Source organism: Lampetra fluviatilis, chromosome 43 (assembly GCF_964198595.1).
Source record: "Lampetra fluviatilis chromosome 43, kcLamFluv1.1, whole genome shotgun sequence".
Lineage (NCBI taxonomy): Eukaryota > Metazoa > Chordata > Hyperoartia > Petromyzontiformes > Petromyzontidae > Lampetra > Lampetra fluviatilis.
In genome coordinates this window covers 315,066-338,351 of record NC_136317.1, presented here as the reverse complement: position 1 = coordinate 338,351, position 23,286 = coordinate 315,066, and the positions used below count along the sequence as shown (strand labels likewise).

Sequence of the window (23,286 nt, the reverse complement as noted above, 5' to 3'; positions counted from 1 at the left end):
TTCAGTGTGGCCGTCTCCTTCGGCAGTGAATCCATGCACGCTCAGGGGTTTTGTTCCACATTGATGTTTCTGATACTCGACCGCAGGGCGCACTGGAACATCTGGTTGAAGATAGCTGAAGACGAGCTACACACTCGACTTGGAACAGATTGCACGCAGTATATGCTGAACCGACAGCCCATCAAATGAAACATTTTTGAACAAACATTTATTCCCATTTTATTGCAAACTGTTATCACCGGCGCACATCAAACCACAGGACTGTAGAACGGAATGTGTTGTTGAAGGAATGCTTGTAGATTATGCTAATGCTGGTGTGGGAACAATGCGGTGGAGCGGTGGCGCAGAGGTTAGCGCACTGCATTCTGAAACTGGCGACTTGAGTTCGATTCTTCGCCATGACGAACATAAATGGCGAGTGATATCTGAACTGGTACCGACTCCTAACCTTCACAAACCCACACTGACCATCGTGGTAAAGTATAGTCAAACAGCACCCCCGTCGCCAAAGCGTTAAGCGGGAGCATTTATCCAGCAGAAAATTGACAGATCTGTAAATTATTATTATTGAAGAAGTAAATGTTCTCCTGTTCACAGCGTATATGGATATGCATGAGTAGGTTTAAGATGAAGCATGATAATCATCGGTACTGCAGAGTCTGTTGACATTATTTAAGGAGCACAGTAATCTCATTACCTTCAATCACGAATCACCGGCTTCCACAAGCGCCTGGTACTGCACAGCCAAATTAGCCCATAGGTACGCAGTATCAACATGAGAACTACACCCGGTGTGGAACACTTCAAGCGGGGGGGGGGGGGAGGAGGTTTGTGTAAAGTAATTTTCGTGAATAACTATTTCACAAGTAAAACATCCCGCCGGCGTTCATTGGACGGGATGTGTGTAGGCCACATCCAAAGGCCCACGACTACTTTGCAAACAGGGAATTTTTCCACAAAAACACGAATCATTACAGTACATTTAAGTGGACACGTCAATAAATAGTTCAAGATTAAAAACACACGCACGCACGATTTCAATCGATACCCGTCCCTGCTACATCTTCTTGCTCCTCAATTTTTCCAGCGTTTTCTAGAGAAATCAGAAACAAACGAGTGCACATTAGTTATGCGAAGCACGGTTTGCGAATGCCAACTTCAAAGTTACTGCGAGCGGAAAAGATTGCAGAAAGACTACCATTGGCTTTTTAATTTTTACATTTTATTTAAAAGGTGCGTTATAAATATTAGCCTGACATCCATAATATACAGAGGACTCTACTTATAGATTCGTGAAAACTCTTTGGAAATGTGCCCCTTAAGTCTATTATTCCACATCCGATGGCACACATCACAAACTGCTCACATGATGGAGCGCCGCTCACTCTCAGCTGGGGCTCTGAATGGACCAATGGGGAGTTGGTTTGCACGACATGTGCAATGATTCAGCTCCCATCATTCGATGATTCATCACGATTTAGGGGTCACGATTCAATACGATAATTGATTCCAATGTTTGTCTCATTTGTAGTCAGTCTAATTTCAGTGTTAAAAAAAAAAAACTCAACTAATTCGTTAATGACACTGCGGCCTTAAAATACAAATATAAGAGGCGACATTTTGAGCACAAATAGAGGCCAGCGAGGACGTTAATATGGATTGGATACTGAATTTAACATATTTTTTTCGTACATTTTAATGAGTTTCATTTGCACTTTTAATTTCTACTGTCTGTACAGCCTTTTCTGTCCATACGCTCTCCTGACGTTGGTCCACTGTGCAGTTGTATTTGTCCCGTCTCATTTTGCCGACTCATTTGTAGTAAATAGTATTTTGGTTGTTTCATTTGTTTTCATCGTTATCTCCAATATAATATATTTAAAAAGTGTTGCGATTCGCAGGTGCAACATTCTTCGATGCACGATTATAAAACACGTACCACCAGGGAGATTCAATTTTAATCGATAAGGAGTTTAAGAATCGTCGCATGCGGTAGTTTGTGCCGTAATTCTCACCTGGTGGAATGCCTTTGCCTTCTCGCGATTCCTGGTAGAAACGTCCTTCCTCTGCTCCGCCTCCCTCTTGCTCTTCACCTCCTCTAGCCGCTCGTACAACCTGCAGTGGCATTCACTCAAAGTGAGAAATGCCCAAGGTGGCCGAGAGGCTTGGAGGTTAGAGCCCTGCTGAGCTGCCACACCCGGTGAGATCCTTGGATTTGAATCCGGGAATGTCTTAAGACCAAGAATCCCTTCAGAAATTGTAAACTAAAAACTATTTTTATTTTACCAGGTAAGGCCCATTGAGCTGTGTAGCTCTTTTTGCAGAAGCAAGCTGCCCATCACAAATGACAGCCCAATGAAGTGGCTTTTCATGTGGAAATGTATATCAGCCAAATACTCTGAACGCGTGGTGCTTCTAAATGTGGAGGGAAAAACCCGGGGAAAAATCCACGCAACCAGGATCGAACCCACAACCTTCTCCATACCAGGCGAGGAATTTAACATCTCGCCACCTGGCAACCTCCCCATTAAGAATAAATTAAATCAAAGAATCTTTACATCCCTGGTGAATTGCACATTTACGTGACAGCATATACGTCGTGAAATCTACTGTCGGCCCTGCTCATCATTGTACACCAAGCACTGATACATTTCACCAATGACAGACAGCAGTGCTTTTGAAGACAAGCCTGTGCTGCTCATGCTACTGTCACAGAGAAGAGCTATCAGTCCTAGTGAGCAGCCAGGCCTCCCTCGGGCCAGTTGTGAGCCAGCCCAAGAGCTCAGAGTCTGTGGTCTACTATGTCAAACGGGGTGGGTGGGGGGGGAGATGAGTGGGAGTACAGTTCGGTTATACCTGCTTTCCTCCTATAGCTGCAGCACAGAGAAAACGCAAACTGTAACTGGAATTGGCCAAACATCTCACTGCTGAGGAGTTGCCTGCAGGTTACTCAGTTGGGAATGCACGTGGCAACATTAGCCCCTACTCCGAAAACCTGGCAGGACCCATCATCAAATAGAGTCTTGAGACTGAGCGAGGCTTTCCTGGGTAAAACAAGCACAACAATAATAATAGTAGCGTAGAATTTGTTTGCGTTTGGGTGCGCGCACTTAAATGCTGCCCGTCTTATGCATAGCGCAATGAAGCGCGGTCTTCGCCGGGCCATGTAAACACAGCCGGTGTGTCGCTGACGGCGAGGTCACAGACAGAACCCGGGAGCGCACACGACGGGCCCAGGTACCTGGCCGTCCTCTTGACAGCCTCTTCCTCCGCGCTCTTCCTGTCGGCGGACGTGACCACCTTTACCTCCCCGACCTTCTTCAGGGAGCACTTCTGGGCGGACACGGGAACTACACGCACACACAAACACGCACACGTGACATTCGTTCAATCGAAGAAATGTCATATTGACCGTTGAGTAAAGCAAGTGGGTTTGGGTAGTGCACGTCGCTAAAAGGGGTTTATAGCCGATGGTCAAGAAAAACGACAGTGGCAGCCAAAAAGAGGGAACATGGCCAAGAGTACGTCTGCTGCAGAAATGGAGCAATGAAAGCAGCTCATAAGTAGGTAATAGCTGGATTGTTGTATAGCGTGACCAGGAGAGAGGGTGACGGCTCACGGAGAGCTACTATCAGCCGTGGATAGATCATAGCCACTCCCGCTGACAATGTGGCCAGAAAAAAACTCGTTATATAATGTAACCCATGGAAACAAAGCAGAACATTTTCTTTCTGACACGGATGGTTGTTTGAGCACAAAGGTACAACAACGGTCAAGAGATGGGTCTGGGAAAACAGAGATATGGTGATGGTTTGTGGAGGCCTTCATCCAGCGGTGAACAGATCATAGCCAACGATGACGACGTTAATGAGTCGTGCAGACCTGGCGGACGAGCCGACTCACCGTCGACCAGCTTAGCGGGGGCAGCGCCGCCCGCGCGCTCCCTGCCACTGCGCTCCCTGCCGCTGCGCTCCCTGGCGCTGCGCTCCCTGGCGCGCTGGGCGGTGGCGCTGGGCACGGCCTGCTCTCTCCTCCTCGTCTCTCGTACGCGTTTCTCCGACTGCACGATAAAGTCCCGCTTCCTCCGCTGGAACGCCTCCTGCAGGCTGGACGCAGAGTGTCCGCAGCCCGACACGACCACTGGCAGGCAGACACGTTGCCACTTTAATTAATGTTCGCGTCTGTACGTTTAAAAAAACAACTTCCCCAGTTCATCCCGGTGACGGCTATCGGTGTAATGTCAAGAAAGGAAGTATTCATTTGGATCTCTCGCAGAGAAGTGCAACCCCTCGTGTTTGATAACTGCTCGAGGAAGCGGATATCACAGAGCTACCTTGAATATTATTTTAAGTGACTACGCATTTCCCTCCTGCTCTGATAAATATGAGAGTAAATGTTCATCTGATGACAGTGAAACTGATGTTCATTTCCCGGAACAGAAATTAAGTAAAATTGAGAACAGAACCAAATTTGCTGCGATGGATTTTTGTACAGTAATAGCTTTTTACCCTTTCAACTGGTACAAAAATTGACACCTTTATACAAGGCATCATGTTTGCAATAACCACAACACAAGCAGTCAAAATGCAAACAAAAAGAAACAACACAGTCCAGCGGAGACGCGCACCTTCGCTTGTCGACTGAAGCGACGCGCTCGGGCCCGGCTGCTGCTGTCCCGGCGAATCCGTAGCATAGCCTGGCGTCCGCCCCGCTACTTCATCGTCCTCAGCAGGCGGTCGCTGCAACGAGATGACAGCATCGTCAATCCGGGAGAAGTTTTACGTGCAAAGTTCGATCCGATATAGCACGGGTGAGGAACCTTTTACTGACAAACCGAGGGCCGAATAGGAATCGTAAATACTTTTGGCGTACCCACTTCAGTCACTGCAAGAAGAACTTTGCAGCGACCAAAAGTGACTGCGTGAAAATTCTGCACGCAGCGTTAACAGGTCGAAGATATTCCCCTCTATTACCCGAGTCATGCGGCTGGGATGCTGACAAATATTGTTTGCAGGCCGTGTCTAAGTAGTAGTCCTCACGTGGCTGTGAACCGGATGAAATATAGTCGCGGACCGTATCTATCCTATAGGTCGTAGGTTTTCTATTCTGGCTATCGGGCCTTATACAATGTTAGGATAATAGCTGTTGGAGAACACCTGTTAAGGTTGGGGCAGTTACACAAGGGGGTGGAATGTGATCAGCACCATAACTGGCCACCTTTGTCTCCCCAGTGATGATACCATGGCATGTATGTTAAAACTTCTTTCGCACCAGATGTAGCCAACCGTGATAATCAGGGGTGCGAAAAAAAACACAAACTTAAGCAAAACACGAGGATATTTTATTTTTTAAGGCCAAGTCAACACATAGGTGAGGCTCAGATAAGCCCTCTCGATGCATGAATCACACTTGTCAATCCACTGCTGGATAAGGGCCTCCCAAAGTCTGCCGGTTTGTTGGAGGATATTTCCCCACTTCACCACGCTGGCCAGTTCGGGGTTGTTGAAGGCGGGGGAACAAAGACGTTACAGAGTGATACAGTACAATATATTTGTTTATGTAACACCCCTTTTTCCACTTGTTGAATCCACATAATTCCCTCCCATTGTCTTTTTACCCAAGTTTGTATAACTTTGCTCAATAAAAAGATAAAACATTAACTCTTATCTATTACACCTGCAAAGGTGCTGTTTGTTGCTGAACAATTGACATTTAGGGGGTTTTGGGCCTGTGCTCAGCAACTATCATAAAAAACAAACTTCACGTCGGAGACAAAGACACGGAGCGATCGCGAGAAATATCGCCGGTCACGTGCGTCCGCTTACCGTGTCGCCCTCGAGCGTCACGTCCAGCGACAGCTCATGCTGTACGCTCGACTCCGTGTCCGTCAGGGTCACCAGGGTCAACTCGGGCTCCTCCAGGATCCCCATCTCCTGGCCCGAGTCCTGAACGTCCGCGTGGGGGAGAAGCAAGAGAGGAGGGCAGCATTTAGCCTCCCACGCTTGCCGAGGGACCGCACCCCCATCACACACCCCTCCCCCCCACCCCAGCTGCTTATTCGTACACTGCCCCCCACCGCCAGCAATGAAGGTTCCCGGCAGTGCCAAGTCGATCAGTATGAAATCCTACGTGTGTAACGTTGCATCAATTCATATATTACAATTAATGTTTATGCTCATGTGTAAAAATGTAATTTTTTTTTTGATTTTTGAAAACTATAAGCTAATGTCCACACGGTACTTTTAGGTTACATCTGATAAAAATGTAAGCACAAGACAAAAAAAGTAGGAACAATACACACAACACAAAGAAGAATCGTGAATCCGCATTATGACAATGCAGTTACATAGGGTGATATGTTACGAAGCTTTGTAGTCGATTATCCAACACGCACTATGACGCTCACATCGTATTTAAAACGCGCGCACGATCGGCTGCACGCAGCTCGTACCCACCCACACACGCGTGCCGGGGAAGGCGAGCAGCAGTGAGAGATCCTGGCTCCACGAAGCCGAGCAGGAATCCATCCGACGGAATTCCTCTTGCCGTCCCAGCTCCCCCGACGATAGCACGTCCCACCCGGCCCCCGCGCCTCCCTCCCGCCTGCTCGCCAGCTCACACCACACGCGCTCGTCGGCCCGGCCGCTCCCGCCCACTGCCGCTGCTGGGACTCCGCTGCCGCTGCCGCCGCAGTCCGAACTCAAACTCCAAAAGCTGCTGCCGTAGTCGCTGAGAGCGGCGCACGCCCGGAAGTCGGCACGGTTGAGCTCGGGATCCGACCGTGCGGTGGCGCTGCTGTAGTGTTCCGCCAGCGTGTACTCGCTCAAGGGCGAGTCGACCGTCGCGAGGAGCGCTTGCTCGGGGAGCGACGACGCGTCCGGGCTCGGTCGGTCGGAGGCTCCGGTGGTGTCCGTGTTACGAGCCGACACGCTGTCGTCGTCGCCACGGGGCGGCTGCTGCGTCTCTCCGGATGCTGCGAGCGTACAGCTTCGCTGCAGGCTTCCCGTGGCCGGCGGCAAAGGCCGACTCGGTACGGACACGAGCGTGGCCGCGCTCCCGCCGGAGGACTCCTCGTCGGGCCCCGGCGCCACGTGTGACGTGTCGGAGGTGCCGCCCTCGGCCAACCCCGCGGGGCTGCTGACCGAGCACGAGGCACCGGAAGGGGAGTTGGATGAGGTGTCTTGTGTGACCAGGCTGCAATCGCCCAGCGTCACTTCCGGCAGGAGCGCCCGAAAGGAGGGGTCGTCGTCCTCGCCTGTCATGCGACGAGCAAAACGTCAAAATCCCTCGCGCGTGGTCACGAAGTTAAATTCCTAAAAACAGTGCCACAATACATTTAGTGTTAGCCTTTTGTCAATGGGGGGTTGTTAATCATACTGGACCAAACTGGTCAGCGTGGGTTGGCGCCAGTACCAATGCAGACATATCGCTCGCCACTGATGTTAGCCATGGCTGGGAATCAAACTCTGGTTGCTGGCTTCCCAGTGCAGTGCGTGAACCACAACACACATTCTTTTGTCTAGCTTCGTGAGCATTTACCGTGGTTTAAAACACTTCAGGTGAAACCGACTGTGATACCCAGCGGGTCTTACCTGGCTCCCTGGACTGGGGCTGGGACTCGCGATGTCCAGGGTGGCTAGACGCAACACTCAGCGCGGATGAGAGGGATGCGCTCGGGCAAGACGAGTCGGACAACGTACCCGAGATCCGACTGAGCCCTGAGCCGGTGCCAGACAGTGCCAGACTCTGGGAGAGGAGACGGTGGAGGCACAATCGTCGATACATCGGTGACAGTTCCACAAATTAGGTGACTTCACAGTCAAAAAGTTAATCAATCTTCCTCATCGTACATCAGGGGCTATTATTAAACTGGGTTCTCAAGCGTAGCGAGTTGAAGGTCTCAATTCCAGCTATGAGAATACAAATATCAGTTTGAATGCGACGCAATGAACATTGCCCTCGGTGGAAGAGAGGGAAAGTACTGCCCTCTACTGTCCAGACGAGAGGTCACTTGCAGTTCGATGGTATCCGCTTCAGCGGGCCGTTCTCGAACGCACAGGTTTGCACACAAGCCTGCGAGAGGCACTCGTGATTTCTTCGTCTAATGCTAAGATGTCCAGATATCGTTTGTTAAATCAAAATAAAAGCGACAAACAAGAGTGAACCTGCGAGGGGCGCGCGTCGCCGGCGAGCGAGGATGTGTCGAGGGTGTCGTCGGGCCCTGCGGCCAGAGGCTCAAACTCCAGGGCCCCGGCGTCCACGCAGCTCAGGTCCGGCCCCGCGTCGAAACTGGGGTCCCACGTGTCGGTCGACTCCGCCTGCCCCGCCGGAGGCTCTGCCGGCCGTGGTGGAGGTGCGGCCGAGAGGGCGACGAACAACATCTCGTCTCGTACACGCGTCATGATGCCCAGGTAGGTCCCGTGATGTCATTATGTATCACGGGACCTACACTGCTAGGATGAAAGCCTCCAAGCACCGTGCAGGTTGCGAGGGTTATTTGACCATACTCACTACGGTGGTGAGTGCGGGATGCCGGGTTTAGAGGCACATTGCTGCACAACAACTTTATATCTACTCCGCAATACAAGCCGGCACATGTAATTTTAGAAGATACGCCTGGAACTAAAACTAAACTTTTTTTTACTTTACCAGGTAAGGCCCGCTGAGCTAAATATCTATTTTTCAGAAGAGACCTGGCCACAAATAATAGCTCAGCAAAGTGGCGTATCACATGGAAATTTATAGGAGCCAATTACTCTAAACGCAAGTCAATTCTCAATGTGGAGGGGAAAACCAGAGGACCCGGAGACAAATCCACACGACTACGGGGAGAGAGACATGCGAACTCCAAATATACAGACATCTTCTTTGGGTTTTTCGGTAAAGTCACGTAGATAGGTTCAAAGAAAATAACAAAAAACTACGACGTTTCGATCACAACACAAACGTTCGTCATCTTCCTCATAACGAACGCTTGTGTTGCAATCGAAACGTCCTAGTTTTTTATTATTTTCTTTGAACCTATCTACGTGACTTCACAGAAAAACCCAAAGAATATGAATTCCTGCAGTCATGAAAGCTTTAAGTCAAGATTCATACAGACATCTTCAAGGTTGGGATGGAACCCATGACCTCTTGTATACCACCAGGCAAGGTAGTTACCATCGGTGAGCAGGGCCACAGCAAGGACTCACCGTGCGAGAGGGCGACGCGCGGCTCCGTCGACGGCTGGGCACCCTGCTGCTGCTGCTGCTTTGGCTGCGTGTACTTGGCTATGATCTCGTAGATGGAGCTGTGCTCAGACGGGGCGGCACGGTGCGGGCCGTGTGGCAAGAGCATCCAGTCAGGGTCTCCCTGTTGGCCGCCGCCTGGTGGGGCCGGAGGGCCACGCGGCCCGCCCGCAGCGGCAGCCGGCCTCGCCCAGACCTCCCGCGCCCCGTCCTCCCCAAGCGTTTCTATCAATTGACATGCAGCATCCGTTCAAATAAAATCAATGAAAATAAATTCTAATATGGTAACAGTGCAGCCCTGCAATTGCCTACTCACGCCACTGCTGGCAGAAAGGCCTACAAACTACAGTAAGCGGCCTACTTGTGGCTTCCTGGTGGTGGAACTTCTACTGGTGGCCTCCAGGTTGTGGAACTCCCGACTGGTGCCCCCCCCTCCCCGAATGTGGCTCTCCCGACCATTGAAGATCAGGCTCTCCGACAGTGTTGATATTTCCCAACTGAAAACACGTCTCCTTTAAAACAACCTTCTTATAATTGGCTTTGCTCCTCTCTGGCTCTTCTGTTGCCAACCGGTTCCTTATTTATTTTCGTTGTCCTTTTGATGCACGACACCTTGAGACATTGTGAAAGACACCTAATAAGTGTCAATTATCATAATTATATGGCCTACTCTTCTACGCTGGCCAAACGTTTTGGATGATGTGGGAGTACCCAAACTCGAACTGCACGCAACCTCTCAATTCTGTGTGCGCCTACATCTGGGAGGACAGCAACAGGGGGGGTGGACCAAGAGGCACATTTCCCATTGTTTCAACTGCCACAAAGGGAGATCGAAGCAGCAACCTTGAGACTGCAGGTCTACTGTGTAAACAAGTATTTGAAAGGTCTATTGGGCCCTCAGCCAGGGAAAGGTTCATTACCCCTGCTCTTTGGCAAACCATGAGATTGCAGCACCACATAGCCTAAATCCTTAGCAACCCCACCAAGGATCACCCCCTAACAGCCACCCCACCAATGATCACCCTTATAGCCTCAGCAAATGGCAGGTACGAGCGCTGTTAGCGAGTAGCACCGACTAAGGCCAGCACGGCACACGAGGGGGTGGGTGGCCAGCACCACGCCCCGACGGCTCGTCTCCCTAGTGGCAGTGTTTACACACGGCACCAGATACTTATTTGAGGCCACATTGACCTAGGAGAGCCCCAGTACCGGTTCACATAACCGTCACCGGTGTTGTCCGTAAGGGGGAATCGAACCCGCGTCACCGGGTCCTAAGCGCAGCACGCTAACCACTACGCCACCGCTTCCAGCACGTAGTCACACCACCGCCGTACGCAACCTTCACTGCCAGGTACTCGCGGCAGCGTGCCACTCACCCTGGCTCAGCCGGCCGCTGGAGAGCGAGACGAGGCTGCCGCTGGAGATGGCGCCCGAGGCTGGGGAGGTGGTGGCCAGAGACTCGCTGCTTGCGGGAGACTCGGCCGAGGGAGAAGAGGCCGAGAGAGAAGCGGCTGCATGTTTCCCCAGGGAGGCCCGGGCCTCTGCGGGGGTCTGCCATTCCACGTAGCTGGGAGATGCCTTAAGGCGTGGTCAGCCGTGGTGACAGAAATGCAACAGCAATGCCATTAATACATAATAACAATGCCCTTTATTCACCCAGCAGCGTGCTTGTGTACTGCTGTCCAATACAGTTATTTTTTTATTTGACTAAAAAAGTAAAATGTGGTATAACGAGATAATTGAGGGAGCTCATAAGCATTTATAAGATTTGCAAACATTGTCCTTGAAGCAAGACCAAGGTTTTTGTAGTCCTCTTACCTTACAATCGCACCTCCAATTTGCACGGTTGGCTACGTATGGGTGCAAAAGCAATTCAACATACATACATTCTGAATAACTATTTTGCCTTATGATGTTGGTGAATAAGCCATGTTGTGAAATGAAAGGTCCACCATATCAATGAGTGACAATGGATATTAACAGACAGTGGCCTGCATCTGAGCTCAGTTCAAGTGTAGAGAACTTCACGGGAGAGTCTGCACGTTGGCAGTCTCTTGTCAGGAACAGTTTATGGTCATCATTGCTCAGATGCAAAACAAAAACACTTCCGTGTTACACAGCGCACCGACACGCCGACAATACACAGCGAGAAAAACAAAAAAGCGCAACTATACACAACAACACGCGACACAACACCCACCATCACAAAGTGAAAACAAATATGCACACAAATACGCGGACACACACACGCACACAGACGAACTCAGGCTCAGAGGTAATGCTTTTCTCGGGAATGAGCAATCAGCCCCACTCTCCTCTGGGCACGGGGCCCAGAAGCAGGGTCAGATTTGGCTAAGTTTTCATCATCGGCCTGCGATGCTGCAGCCATCACCGGCCTCCGAGGGGACAAAGCACTGTAGGTCCACAAATCGTCTGGCAACATCCCAAATCCACACAAGCGTCAACGGACAGATGCCAACTTTGAAAATAAAAACACATGCAAACAGCGAGTTCTCAACAGCAAAAGGTCCGATTGTGAGCGTAAGTCTTCCCATCATGCCTTGCACGCGACGTGAAATCACAGCACAGCCATATTTGAGCATGTACAGAAATTTCAACCCAAAAAACAAATACTTCTTGCAGGCGCACAGGTTGTGTTCTGGGCTTTCCAACAAGTTTAAAACGTTATGAATGAGAACAGACAAAAACACTTCAAAATCATGGTCAGGTGCTCAGTTATTGTGTCCTCAATACATTACGGTACTGAGGAATTAAAACCAGGGATGTCAGTAGGGTGCCACCGTGACTCACTTGACTTGCATTGATTATTATCATCGTTTGATAAAATAGGCTCTTAATGACATTGAAAAATAATTTATTTATAACTTATTTTTGTGTTTAGTTCGTTGTCCTTCCCCCGCACGGCTGGTTGGCTACGTACGGTGCGAAAGAAGTTCAACATACACACATGACATTATAGTTCAGAGAGGAACCTGAACCTGTTCAACCTTCTTTACACTTTTACTTCCGCTGCTTCTATTCTACTTTCACCGTGAAACCAACGACGCTGAAGGAGCAGAGTTGGCGCTTGTGTTAGACATCCCGCAGCACCGACCGCGTTGAAACGATGCGTATCATCGCGACGCGGACATTACCGCAGTGCACAACAATAACAACAACATGCGTGAGGAAGAGCGTGGAAACCTCGCTGTGTGGGAGACGGCTTCCGTTGAAGAAAGATGGCATTCCCAGGCTCACGTCGGCGGAAATGCCAAGCGGCACTGCAGGTGACCGAGTTGAACCTGGAAAATGGAACAGGACGAGGTTACAGACGGGATATCCAAATATATAACCCTTACCCATTCCGATAACGTACATGGGAGCCTCGGTACCGATAAAGTTATTAAATAACTTCACCGATAAAGTTATAAAATACAAGGCCATACGGAAGGGTGTGTGGCACAGTTTGGCACCAGCTATCGTAGAGTGCGGTCATGTCGCTACACTTCTCTGTGGGGAGTACAATGTCTTGAAAAACAACGGCGCTAGACCTCTCCAAATAAAGTTAACGCTAACCGCTTGCACGTTCCGAGATTAAGCTATGAATGGGACCCACCCTGCAACCAGCAGGCGCCTACAAGTTGCAGGAACGATGGGATCAGTTCATGTGCATAAGCGAGACAGATTGTGGCCTTGCAGATATGAGCAATCGCGACATCTGTGTTTCATCCAGCAGTCGAGAGGCAATCGCTGATACTGATGACGATGCTAATAATGATGATTCTGATGACAATGGGAGTGACGACAATGCTGATGATGGTAATGATGACTATGATAATGATGCCGAGGATAACGCTCATGACGCAGACAATGATGATGCTGAACTCAATAACGACCATGACCTTATTCGACCATAGAGGCACCAGGCCGCCAAAATTTGAACCGACTCACCAGGTATACAGGAGGTTATGGGTTTGATCCCGACCCTGACGCCTGCTGTATGTTTGGAGTTTGCGTGTCTCTCCCCGTGTTCGCATGGATTTTTCTCGGGGTCCTCCGGTTTTTCCCTCCACATTTAGAATCAATATCACACGCTTAGAGAATGTGGCCGCTATAAATATCCATGTGATAAGCCACTTCGTTGAGCTAAGATTTGTGGCTAGGTCCCTTCTGAAAGAGAGCTATATAGCTCAGTAAGCCTTACCCGGTAAAATAAATAAGTTTAGTTTAAGTTTACTCAACGTGGGTAGCGAGAAGTGAGGCGGGACCTACTGTCCCGCGTGCTGCTGGACGGAGCGAGCAGTACGTCCCTCCAGTTGCGATTGCCGCCACCGCCGCCACCGTCGACGGAGTCGCCCGGGGAGTACGAGCGTGGACGTCCCTCGGCCGAGACGCGAGACGACGCCTCCAGTCGCCCGTCCCTGTACGAGTCGTCCTCGCCCAGCTCCTCACCCTCATCCTCACCCAGGGCGCCGGAGAAACGCAGTCGCTCCCGGCACGAGGCCCCAAACTCGCTGCCCGCGGCCGCTTCCAGCAGCGAGCCGCCCAGGCCTGCGAGTAAATGAAACGGTAGTGGCGCCATGGCGAGGGCGTTTGCTACGCCCAGTCGCACAGATGCAGTCAAGGTGCAGCTCTGCTGTGACTTGCTCATGGCATTGCTGGTAGCTCTGGAGAGCTCACTTCTCCAACAGTGGCTACCCATCCTTTCTAGATCTGCAGGGGACTGTCAACGCCCAAAGGTTTTTCACGAAACACAATAGCAATTTTTTTGAAATCCCAAAAGCATTATAAAATGTCAATGAAAATGTACAGAAATTCTAAATTAGCTTTTTGTTGACGAATCTAAATAGCTGTGCAATGGGGAGTAATATCTGGTTTTGTGAAAGAAGAAAATAATAGCGTCTGTGCAACAGTTGTATCGACCACTTTGCAAGACCAGACGAGTGGACGTATCAATGGAGTGTGGACTAGAGAAGCCGGTGGATGTGACGATGATGAACGTGTCAGTGGAGTGTGGGTGCACGGCGGGTGCTGACCGAGGGCAGAGCGCTGCTTGTCGCTGCGTGGCGTGTCCACCTCCAGGATGGCACTCAGCTCGTGTTGCTCGATGAGTCCCAGAAGGCCGAGGCGTGAGCGGGCCACGGGGGGCCGTTCGCGGACGGGCCGCCCCAGGTGAAAGACAGAATCCACGCCCACCGCGAGCCCGCCAGCTCCGGATAGAAGCGGTCCGGCGGCCGGCAGCGGTTCGCCCTCTGAGACACAGGCACGACACCAAAAGAACCAACTATTTTTTTTTTCTTTAACCAAGTAAGACCCACTGAGCTATACAGCTCTTTTTCAGAAGCGACTTGGCCACAAATGATAGCTCAAAGAAGCGGCTTATCATATGGAAATGTTTCGCAGCCAAATACTCTGAACGCATGTTTCTAAATGTGGAGGGATAAGCCGGAGGGACACGGAGAAAAATCCATGCGACCACGGGGAGAGAAACATGCAAACTACAAATATATAGGCGTCAGGGTCGGGATCGAACCAACGACCTCCTGCATACCAGGCGAGGCAATTAACATGTCGCCACGATGGTCGCCATTGTGGCGAGACGCAAATCAGGCACCAGCATGAGCAGCAACACCATGTGGCCCCCGCATTACAATGTCCTTTGTGTTGAACAAGTGTAAGCTCCATGCGGTTTGCGAGTATTTCGGCCTTCTGTCCTATCGACTCCTTGCCCCGTTCAAGTCCATGCTCAAGATTTTCATTTTCTTTCCTCTGCCTAGGACTGCCTCCATAAAATAATCAATTGTTTACCTTTCTGGATGTCTTGAGAGGCATTTAGACGCTTCTTTAGAACTGATTTTTGTGCTTAGTTTGTTGTTCTTCTCCCACACCTACGATTACCACGGCTGGCTCCGTACAATGCAAAAGAAGTTCAACATGCGTAACGCAAATATGTATTTTATTTCACCAAGGTTACTGTATTGTGACAAATTTTTCATAAACTAGAATGACTGTATTTTAGAGTGTTTCGCAAATTGAACTGCCTTTTTATTTTACACTTATCGGAATGAGACTGTGATATTACAACAGGAAGACACTCAGATCCATTACCTCGTCAAACCATAATGTTTACATTTTAATAACAACAACAACAACAATCCAGGAGCAAAACATGCCTGGGGCAATACCAAAAGACTGCTTCTCATGTCTTGCCACCACAGTTAAAGGTTTTTCCAGAATCAGGCACAAGATGACGATGCTGTGGCCCAGTCTGTAGCCCTGGGGAGGTCCTCAACAGTGCAAGGCTTCTCCAGGAGGGCTGGCAGGCCAATAGAGGCACCATGGTCCGTGTCTCACCGCAGTCGCGTGGCTGTCAGGATCGCTCGAGTAACCCCATTTCTGCACATTGACTTTTGATCTGCCGACTCCAGTGCAAAGGCTACGTGGACATTTGCCAAAGGTAAACGTTTGCAAACCTAACACCTCCTAAACATAGTATAAACATCCCGACAATCTTCATCCAAACTACAATTCAGAAAATCTCACTCAAACCGATAGGCAGACTTCTGACAGGGACAAAGAGATTGGATTTTAAATGTTGGGTCATGACCATGGACGTCCCCACGCTCACCAGACAACAAGTTGAAGGCGCCTCGCTCCGTTGCCTCCTCACCAATGTGGTCCAGCTCCTGTGCGTGGCTCCACTCCGGGATTGTGGCACTGCCGGGCCCCTCCAGGGCTCGGAACAGGGAAGACATCAGGTGGTACCGCTGAGCCAGCTCGGAGTTCTCCCACGCGCCCGCCGGCCTCTCACCGCTCCCGACGCCAATCTGTGATGACCAAACGCACGCATGTTACCTCTCCGTGTGCGTCGGAGCACCGGTGAGCGCGCAATGTAGGCAGGGAGACAAACCCGGGCTGTTAAACCCGACGATGGCAGACTAATAATAATAATTACTTATTTACCAGGAAAGACACATCGAGTCCAATGACTCTATTTAGGAGGGTCCTGCATTGGGTTATTACATTTTATTTCGAGAAGTTTTCAGCCAATTTAAGCACGTGTGGGAGGAAACCGGAGGATGTGAAAGGGGGTTACACTAATTTCCCCGTACAGATGAAAACAGATGGAGATTAGGCCACTTGCTGTACCATCGTCTTCTAGCGAACCAGGGCATGGCACATTGACGCCCACAGGAAGGCCGCTTCACAACATTTGTGGGATTCAACAACATAGCTTCCACAGTGCTGGATTGTAGGCATGCCATAGCCACCACCGCCCAGGCATACAGACCGTGAAGCAGTATACCAGTGTAGACTACCGACGTTAAATCATTAAATCAAGATCTTATCCAATGGCTGTGGAAAATTGCAGATTCATTTATGAACATCAATCCTTAAGCTCATGACACGTGTAGTTGTATATGATTGCACGTGGAGCCCTTTGTGAATCCACCGTTGAGCGAGCGATTCCCCATGCCATGCTGCGGGCCACAGAAGTTATGTGACCAGACTTAACCATGTTGGTTGCTGTGGGTTGCGAGGATGATTATGATGCAGTGCACCTCTGCTGCCCACCACCTAGAAAACTATAACAACCATTTGCATAGTGGGCATGCAAGCATTTACCAGACTTAAAAATATGCTTAGCTTTCGGGATCTGAAGATAAAAAGGCACATTACAGGTGATTTTGTTATGAGCTCTTGACACACCCAACAATTTACTTCAGTAAGATCTTTTTTTTTAAAGCATACATTGGCACAAACTATTCCAAGACTGATAAGGCAACTTATCTTGCACCACAAGAACTTAACAAACATAATAAGAAAGCATGACACTTGCTGCAGGTATATAATATCATAAATAGTGAAAGCACTTTATATATTACAAAGGCTGTACACAGCTGCTGCAAGCACAATACGACAAATGACACTACAGAATGTGGTTACCGCACCTCCTCACTGGAGCGGGATAGGTCACGCTGCTGCTGCACCCCCTCATCGCCGCTCCACACTCCTCCTTCCTCGTCTTGCCGAGCGCCCTGCGTCCACCTCTGCACTTCGCCCTCACCCTCCCACCCGCACGTCGGCATCGCTGGCAATTCCCGGGCATCCCACGGCCGAGGTGCAGATTCCGCCGGCCACAGGGGATCGGAGTCCGCCGGCGACGGCGCCTCGAGCTCGGCTGGCAACGCCGCTCGCCCGGCGAGGGAACCCCGGTGCCCGGCGAGCCACGAGGGAACCGCTGGGCCCCGCGGTCCCACGCCGGAGGCAGCCGCCCCTCCCTCGTCCAGCTCCGAGTCGAGCATTCCTCGTGACGTAGGTTCCGGCACCGTCGAGCCCTTTCCCTCGAATGGGACAAGTTGTTTGGGGTCTGTCAATTCCACTGCGGTGGGGGGTTCCGGGAGTCCCCACCAGAAGGCCGCGGCGCCACGCGCTACCCGCGCTCGAGCGTCAGACTGCGTTTGCCGTCGCGGCAGTTCGGCACCGGAGACCGTCACCCTGCTCTGCTGCCGCGGTTTGCCCAGCGGGAACGCGGCGGGCACGAAGGACGCAAGTTGGGCTTGTCGCTGCCGAGAGGGCGAGGCCGGGACGCGGCCTTCGAACGCGAGCTCCGCCGGCGAGGCCGCCGTGCTCAGCGGAAGCGAAGGAGCGGCCGGCCGTGGGGACGGCAGGAGCGAGGTGTCCATGCACGGGAGGTCGGCTCCCGTCAACCGCCGATCCGAAAACATCGCCGCTCGCGACGCCTCCCCGCCCGAGGGCGACGCGCCAACGGTTCTGTCGGGCGCAAGCGGTGAGGCGCTGGAAGGAAGCGCTGCCACCCCGTGCGGGCCGCTGACAGGAAGTGATGGCGGGGCCGCAGCTGCAGTGACCGCGGGTGAAGGAATGGCCACGGATTGAGCAGTGGGTGGCGCGGAGCTGAAGATGGCGGAGTACCTCTTCTTGAGCACCTCCTGGTATTCCTTGAGCCTCTCACGGGCATCCTCCACGGACTGCTGATGCATCCTGCGAGGAGGCAAACGAGCTACTGTGTATGATGGTCAAAGTGCACTGGTCACCCTGTCCATTCAAACTAAAAAATATAGGGAAATTAGACAAAAGCAACAATCTCACTTGAAAAGCAAGTACCCAGCATTTGACGCAAATCGCTAGAATACATTGAAAATGTGCACAGATTCATGATTTCAGAAATAACACTTCGAACTCATAGCTGGATGGGTTGATCATTTCTTATTTGTTTGCCCTTTCCCTCAATATTATCCCGACTGTGCTCTCAGAGTCATTCGAATCTGTCGCAGTGCAACCCTTTGTGTTGAAGAACAGCCTACAGAAGCAGATACCACCCAAGTAGCTGTGAAACCCAGGGGCTTCAGAGCTACTTGGGTGGCAGGGGCCTCTGCTGTGATCTGCGAGCGTGGGAATCACCTGTTCTGTTGCAGGAGCCACTGCTGGTGGAGCCGAACAGCGAGAGTGTGCTCATCTGGCCTGGACAGCGCAGGCTCCAATGCCCCCCGTGGTGTCGTGTCCTGGGGGAGAGATAGTCCAAAGCAAAACTTTACATCACAGAGCTTTGTAATTTCTTTTTTATCAAGTTCAGCATCAGCAGCATCAACATGATCGTAATCAACAACGAGGCGATGTGATGCGAGTAGTGATGCAACCTGCGGCTCCGGAGCCGCGTGTGGCTCTTCAAGGACTACTTTGTGACGTCATTTAGTAAGGACCGCCGTTTCGCATATTCACACGCATTGCAGCTCTTGTAATATTTTTTTTACCGAATTCGAGAAAAATGGCTCTTCTCGTTATTTTGGTTGCTGACCCACCAGTTAGACCATGCCACCGGGCAAGTGGGTGTTCGAGTGGTTCCTACAATTGGGCCCTAATAAACTCAATCCAAATTAATTCTAAACTTCAATCGGCAAACACATTTCATTTAAGTGGGACCAAGTGGCTCTTCAACCAGCAAACGCCTGGTTGTAGAGACGGCTCGGTCCAACTGTGACAGCAGGTGTCCCCCCGTTCTCCAGTTACCAGGGAGTGAAGTGCACGAGGAAGAGTCGCCGATCGCTCTCCCTGCTCCTCCTGCGCCACATCATCCATGCCCTGTGCTTCTCTGTCCAGCTGACCAGGCTCGGGTGCCTTGACTTCCACCCTGGAGGCTGTAAAGCCCCACACACACACACACACGTCCCTTCAACTTCTTGTCGAATGTGTAACAGAGATCCGCTCTGAGCATCCCAGCACAGCTCAGGAGGTGCTTGGCTGTTTTTCCACTGGAGAATCCGAACCGTACCGCTGACGTTACACACATACCTCTTCTGTCCCTGGCCCTGCTTGGCCCTAAGTCAGATTAAAATGTCATGCGAGGCTAGCGTAACACGGTTTGGTGGAAAACCACCTATACAGCGAGAGAACCTGCGCTGCGCTGGCATGGCGCGGATGTACAAGTGGAAACGTTTGTGTTTAGTTTGTTGTCCTTCCCCACAACTCCGATTAGCATAGTTTATTACGTATGGTGCTAAAGAAGTTCAACATACATACATACATAAATAAATCCAAAAAGGGGTATTAGCGATCCATTGTATTTGCTTCCGAGACCAAACGAGGTCGGACGCGGTCCAGGTTATTTGATCATAGCCACTGCCCTCATAATTGCTATTTCAAGTGCTGGAGGCCACGGGCATGAAGATATTGGCAGAGACACACGTACACAGAGGCCGAGTTACCGGGCGGGATGCGACCAGAAAGCCACGTGTGTGCGCGCACTCCCGGGGCCTCCAGCTCACTGCGCTCCTGCTCAAGCTGAGCCTCCAGCTCTCTCTTCTGCTGCTCCAGCTGCTCGAGCAGCAGCAGCTGTTGCCTCTTCTGCTCCTCCAGCAACGACGCCTGAAAACCAGCACCATCCGACAACCGAATCGAGGGGGCGAGAGAGTACATCGTTACGCATCTATCGCTTATTGCGGTGATTCAGCCAGCAAGCCAAGAATACAAATGGACACGTCGCCACACCGAGCGCGCATCAGCACGCTCTCCCGAACCTGTTGGTGGCGCTGCGTGGAGGGCGTCTGCCTAGCGTCGAGCCGCTCACGTGGGCGGACGATGGAGGCCGCCCCGGCCACAACGCTCTCGTCCTCTGCTTCCATCCACGAGGGCCCCTTCGGCGGATCCACGGGCCGCGTGGGCCCTGCCTGGGCCCGAGAGGGCCCTGCCTGGGCCCGAGAGAGCCACTGCTCACGCTGGCTGTTGATGCGGCCCAGCAGGCGGCTCAGGGCCTTCTGAGTAGGCCGACGGGGGCCTTCGAAGCCCTCTCCTCCTGCATGCGGACCCAACAAGGGCGATTACCTCATTGGGTGTTCAAAGTGATTTCCTGCTAAAATGAGCTAGTGGTGGAAATTACACATTTCTATGGCAGGGGCAAGTCTACGTAGAACAACTGCGGTTCACTTCCTCATGTAGTGGTACCTATTTTAACGACCTCCAAAGGGTGATGGGCCGAGTAAACCCCTAAGCATGATTTTAACTCGAAACCTTCTGATTGCAATCCACTCGCTCTCACAACGGAGCCACTTGGCTGGACCGTGCTCTTCCTAACTTAGTGGCGTGAAGCGACAAAGCGACAGAGCAACATCACCCATTACGACGACTGCTGTGAAACTACTGCAGACGACGCTCGTCTGTGAAGCAAAGCAACTTCTTGATGGCCTTGCACCGCGGCACGAATGAGTACGAATGTACTCATCATTTGATTTTATCACAGCTCAATGCTCAGAAGATTCGGTTAACTAACGATTATCCGTGGGTGAAAAATTTGGGTCGCAGATAAACCGCACTTGCCAGAAAAATACGTCTTCCTGCGGACTGGTTTAATCGTGCACTGCTCCTCACTTATCCAGGATCAGCGACTTAATTGCCCACGTGACCGAAAACACATCAGAAAGTAAACTGGTTACCTACATAGGCAACAATAAAAACAGACGACACCTTCTACATCTTCATCCCCATGCTACGTAGGTAACCAGTACCTTGTAGAGCCTAAATTAATCATCATTGAATGACACCCTGTTTTTGTTTCATCTTGGCCACCCTCCCTGCTATTACCGTACCCAGGATAACCGAGTTGACAGTAGTTACTGACAATGGCACTGATGATACAGTGCTGGCTGCACAATGGGTACCTGCAGCCTTGTTGGTCTCAGGATGAGCAGTAGAGGGCCCGGCCGTGGGTTCCTCCTCTTCCTCTGCCTCCCCTGCTAGCGCCACCTCCGATTCTAGCTCCGTTTCACGTATGAGCAGCCCGCCGCGATCCGGGTGTCCTGCAATCTCAACCTTCTCGGCCTCCTATCAGGGGCAAGGGGTGATCACGGTCAATGTTGTTGAAGCTATCGCACATTTTCATCTGAATGTTTCTAAATGTGGAGGGCAAAAACGGAGGAACCGTCACCGGTGTTGGCCGTGATCGGGAATTGAACTCGGGTAGTTGGGTTTATAGCGCAGTGCGCTAACCGCTACACCACCACTCCCTACTGACACACACACAGGTGGACTTGCTAATTTGATCAATTATAGCAAGTGCCAAAGTGAGATGATAGACAACGCAGGTGTAGTTAATTGTACAGTACAAATACTGTATTGCAACACTAAGCCCTCGGTGGCGCCGTTTCAAATGTTACCGACTTGTATTTGACCAGGTAAGGCCCACTAAGCTTGTAGCTCTTTTTCAGAATGGACCTGGCCACAAATGATAGCTCAACCAAGTGGCTTACCTCTTTGAAATGTTTAGCAGCAAAATACTCTTAAATACATGTTTCTAAAAGTGGAGGGAAAAATCGGGAGGACCCGGAGAAAAGTCCACGCGACCGCGGGGAGAACACGCAAACTCCAAATATACAGGCGTCAAGGTCAGGATCGAGCCCACGACCTACTTTATACCAGGTGAGGTAGTGAACATTTCGCTACCGTGACTCCATGAAATCGTTAGCCTCAACCATTGGCCATCGACCCCGGCAACGTGTCCAGGCCAAACCCACTTTTTTTGAAACTCAATGTGATGTCTTTCACCTGCGTATGTTTTCCTATCCATTTGTTTCTCATTCTCCATCTCAGTGTAATTTCAAACATACACTTACAGCAGGACTAAAACAATTAACCACCTGTCGATTAAATGAATTGTCACAATCCGTGGTCACAGGTCAATTCAAGAATCGATACTTTTTTAATATTGGGGTGACCAGAGCACCGCAGGGGTCACAAGAACCCATAACAGGGGAATGTACACAAATTGAAAACGAAGGGATTTTTATTCGAACAATTTGATGCATCGTGAGCATAAGAATCTACTTTAATCGAAGAGTCAATGAGTTGTTACATTGCCGATGTTACGACGTCACCTTCACCATTGTCTGGCTTTAGATGTTGCCCTTAGTTGCTGTCCCGATAACTTTCCCTCCATCATCCTGAATGTAAACCTCACGCATCACAAGCTCCTCTCGTTAACTGCCTCTACAATTGCATTCCTACAGCATTCTTAGAAAAAAAGTGTATATACTAATAAAGTAAATGTCAATGACAAAGTGGACGCTAATAACAGTTTGCGCTGATGGTGGCAAAGTGTCGTGTGTCTGTGCCAACACAAACGAATTTGTTAAGAACAAGGCAATAAAAAAAGACATTCGGAAGCAATGAACATTCATTTATCCATGCCAATCAAACCACAAGCGATTAGGGACATTGCGACTTGCCTCGTCCTGGGTGCAAACCGACGGTGCGGGTAGAGGGTCTGGGTCTGGGCGCAGGCTTGGATCGGCACGCAACCCTGCAACACAAAACAATCCTGCGGTCACACAACTGCAGTTATTCTCAAACGTTTTCATTCCAAGGGACTCACTTTTGAGATTGCTCGACCGTTGTTGCACACTGTCGGCCTGGGTGGGTGGGTGGTCACAACCAAGGGAGTGGGCTGGATCAGCCACTGAACAGCACGGAGAGTTGGTCTTTCTTAGCTTCTCTAATTCCAAAACTACCGTGGCACACCGGGGACTTTGCCGTGGCACACTGCTTG

At 50.7% G+C, this 23,286-nt stretch overlaps 1 protein-coding gene across 1 annotated transcript in view; it reads right to left on the bottom strand.

Annotated features, from left to right (window-relative positions):
- Window positions 1–230: 230 nt before the first annotated feature.
- Window positions 231–23,286, bottom strand: part of LOC144946907 (uncharacterized) — a 33,828-nt gene continuing 10,772 nt past the window's right edge. The window contains exons 10-31 of the mRNA XM_078875974.1: window positions 22,967–23,040; window positions 21,404–21,566; window positions 20,267–20,541; window positions 19,955–20,114; window positions 19,260–19,387; window positions 18,654–18,754; window positions 17,183–18,233; window positions 15,859–16,057; window positions 14,267–14,482; window positions 13,503–13,781; window positions 12,435–12,532; window positions 10,607–10,808; window positions 9,195–9,455; window positions 8,166–8,335; window positions 7,593–7,746; window positions 6,456–7,255; window positions 5,826–5,945; window positions 4,628–4,739; window positions 3,904–4,140; window positions 3,242–3,350; window positions 2,016–2,115; window positions 231–1,093 (exon numbers count right to left, since the gene is read on the bottom strand). Coding sequence (XP_078732100.1) covers window positions 1,058–1,093; window positions 2,016–2,115; window positions 3,242–3,350; window positions 3,904–4,140; window positions 4,628–4,739; window positions 5,826–5,945; window positions 6,456–7,255; window positions 7,593–7,746; window positions 8,166–8,335; window positions 9,195–9,455; window positions 10,607–10,808; window positions 12,435–12,532; window positions 13,503–13,781; window positions 14,267–14,482; window positions 15,859–16,057; window positions 17,183–18,233; window positions 18,654–18,754; window positions 19,260–19,387; window positions 19,955–20,114; window positions 20,267–20,541; window positions 21,404–21,566; window positions 22,967–23,040 — 5,045 coding nt within the window. The 3' untranslated portion in view covers window positions 231–1,057. The remainder of the gene's footprint in view (window positions 1,094–2,015; window positions 2,116–3,241; window positions 3,351–3,903; window positions 4,141–4,627; window positions 4,740–5,825; window positions 5,946–6,455; window positions 7,256–7,592; window positions 7,747–8,165; window positions 8,336–9,194; window positions 9,456–10,606; window positions 10,809–12,434; window positions 12,533–13,502; window positions 13,782–14,266; window positions 14,483–15,858; window positions 16,058–17,182; window positions 18,234–18,653; window positions 18,755–19,259; window positions 19,388–19,954; window positions 20,115–20,266; window positions 20,542–21,403; window positions 21,567–22,966; window positions 23,041–23,286) is intronic.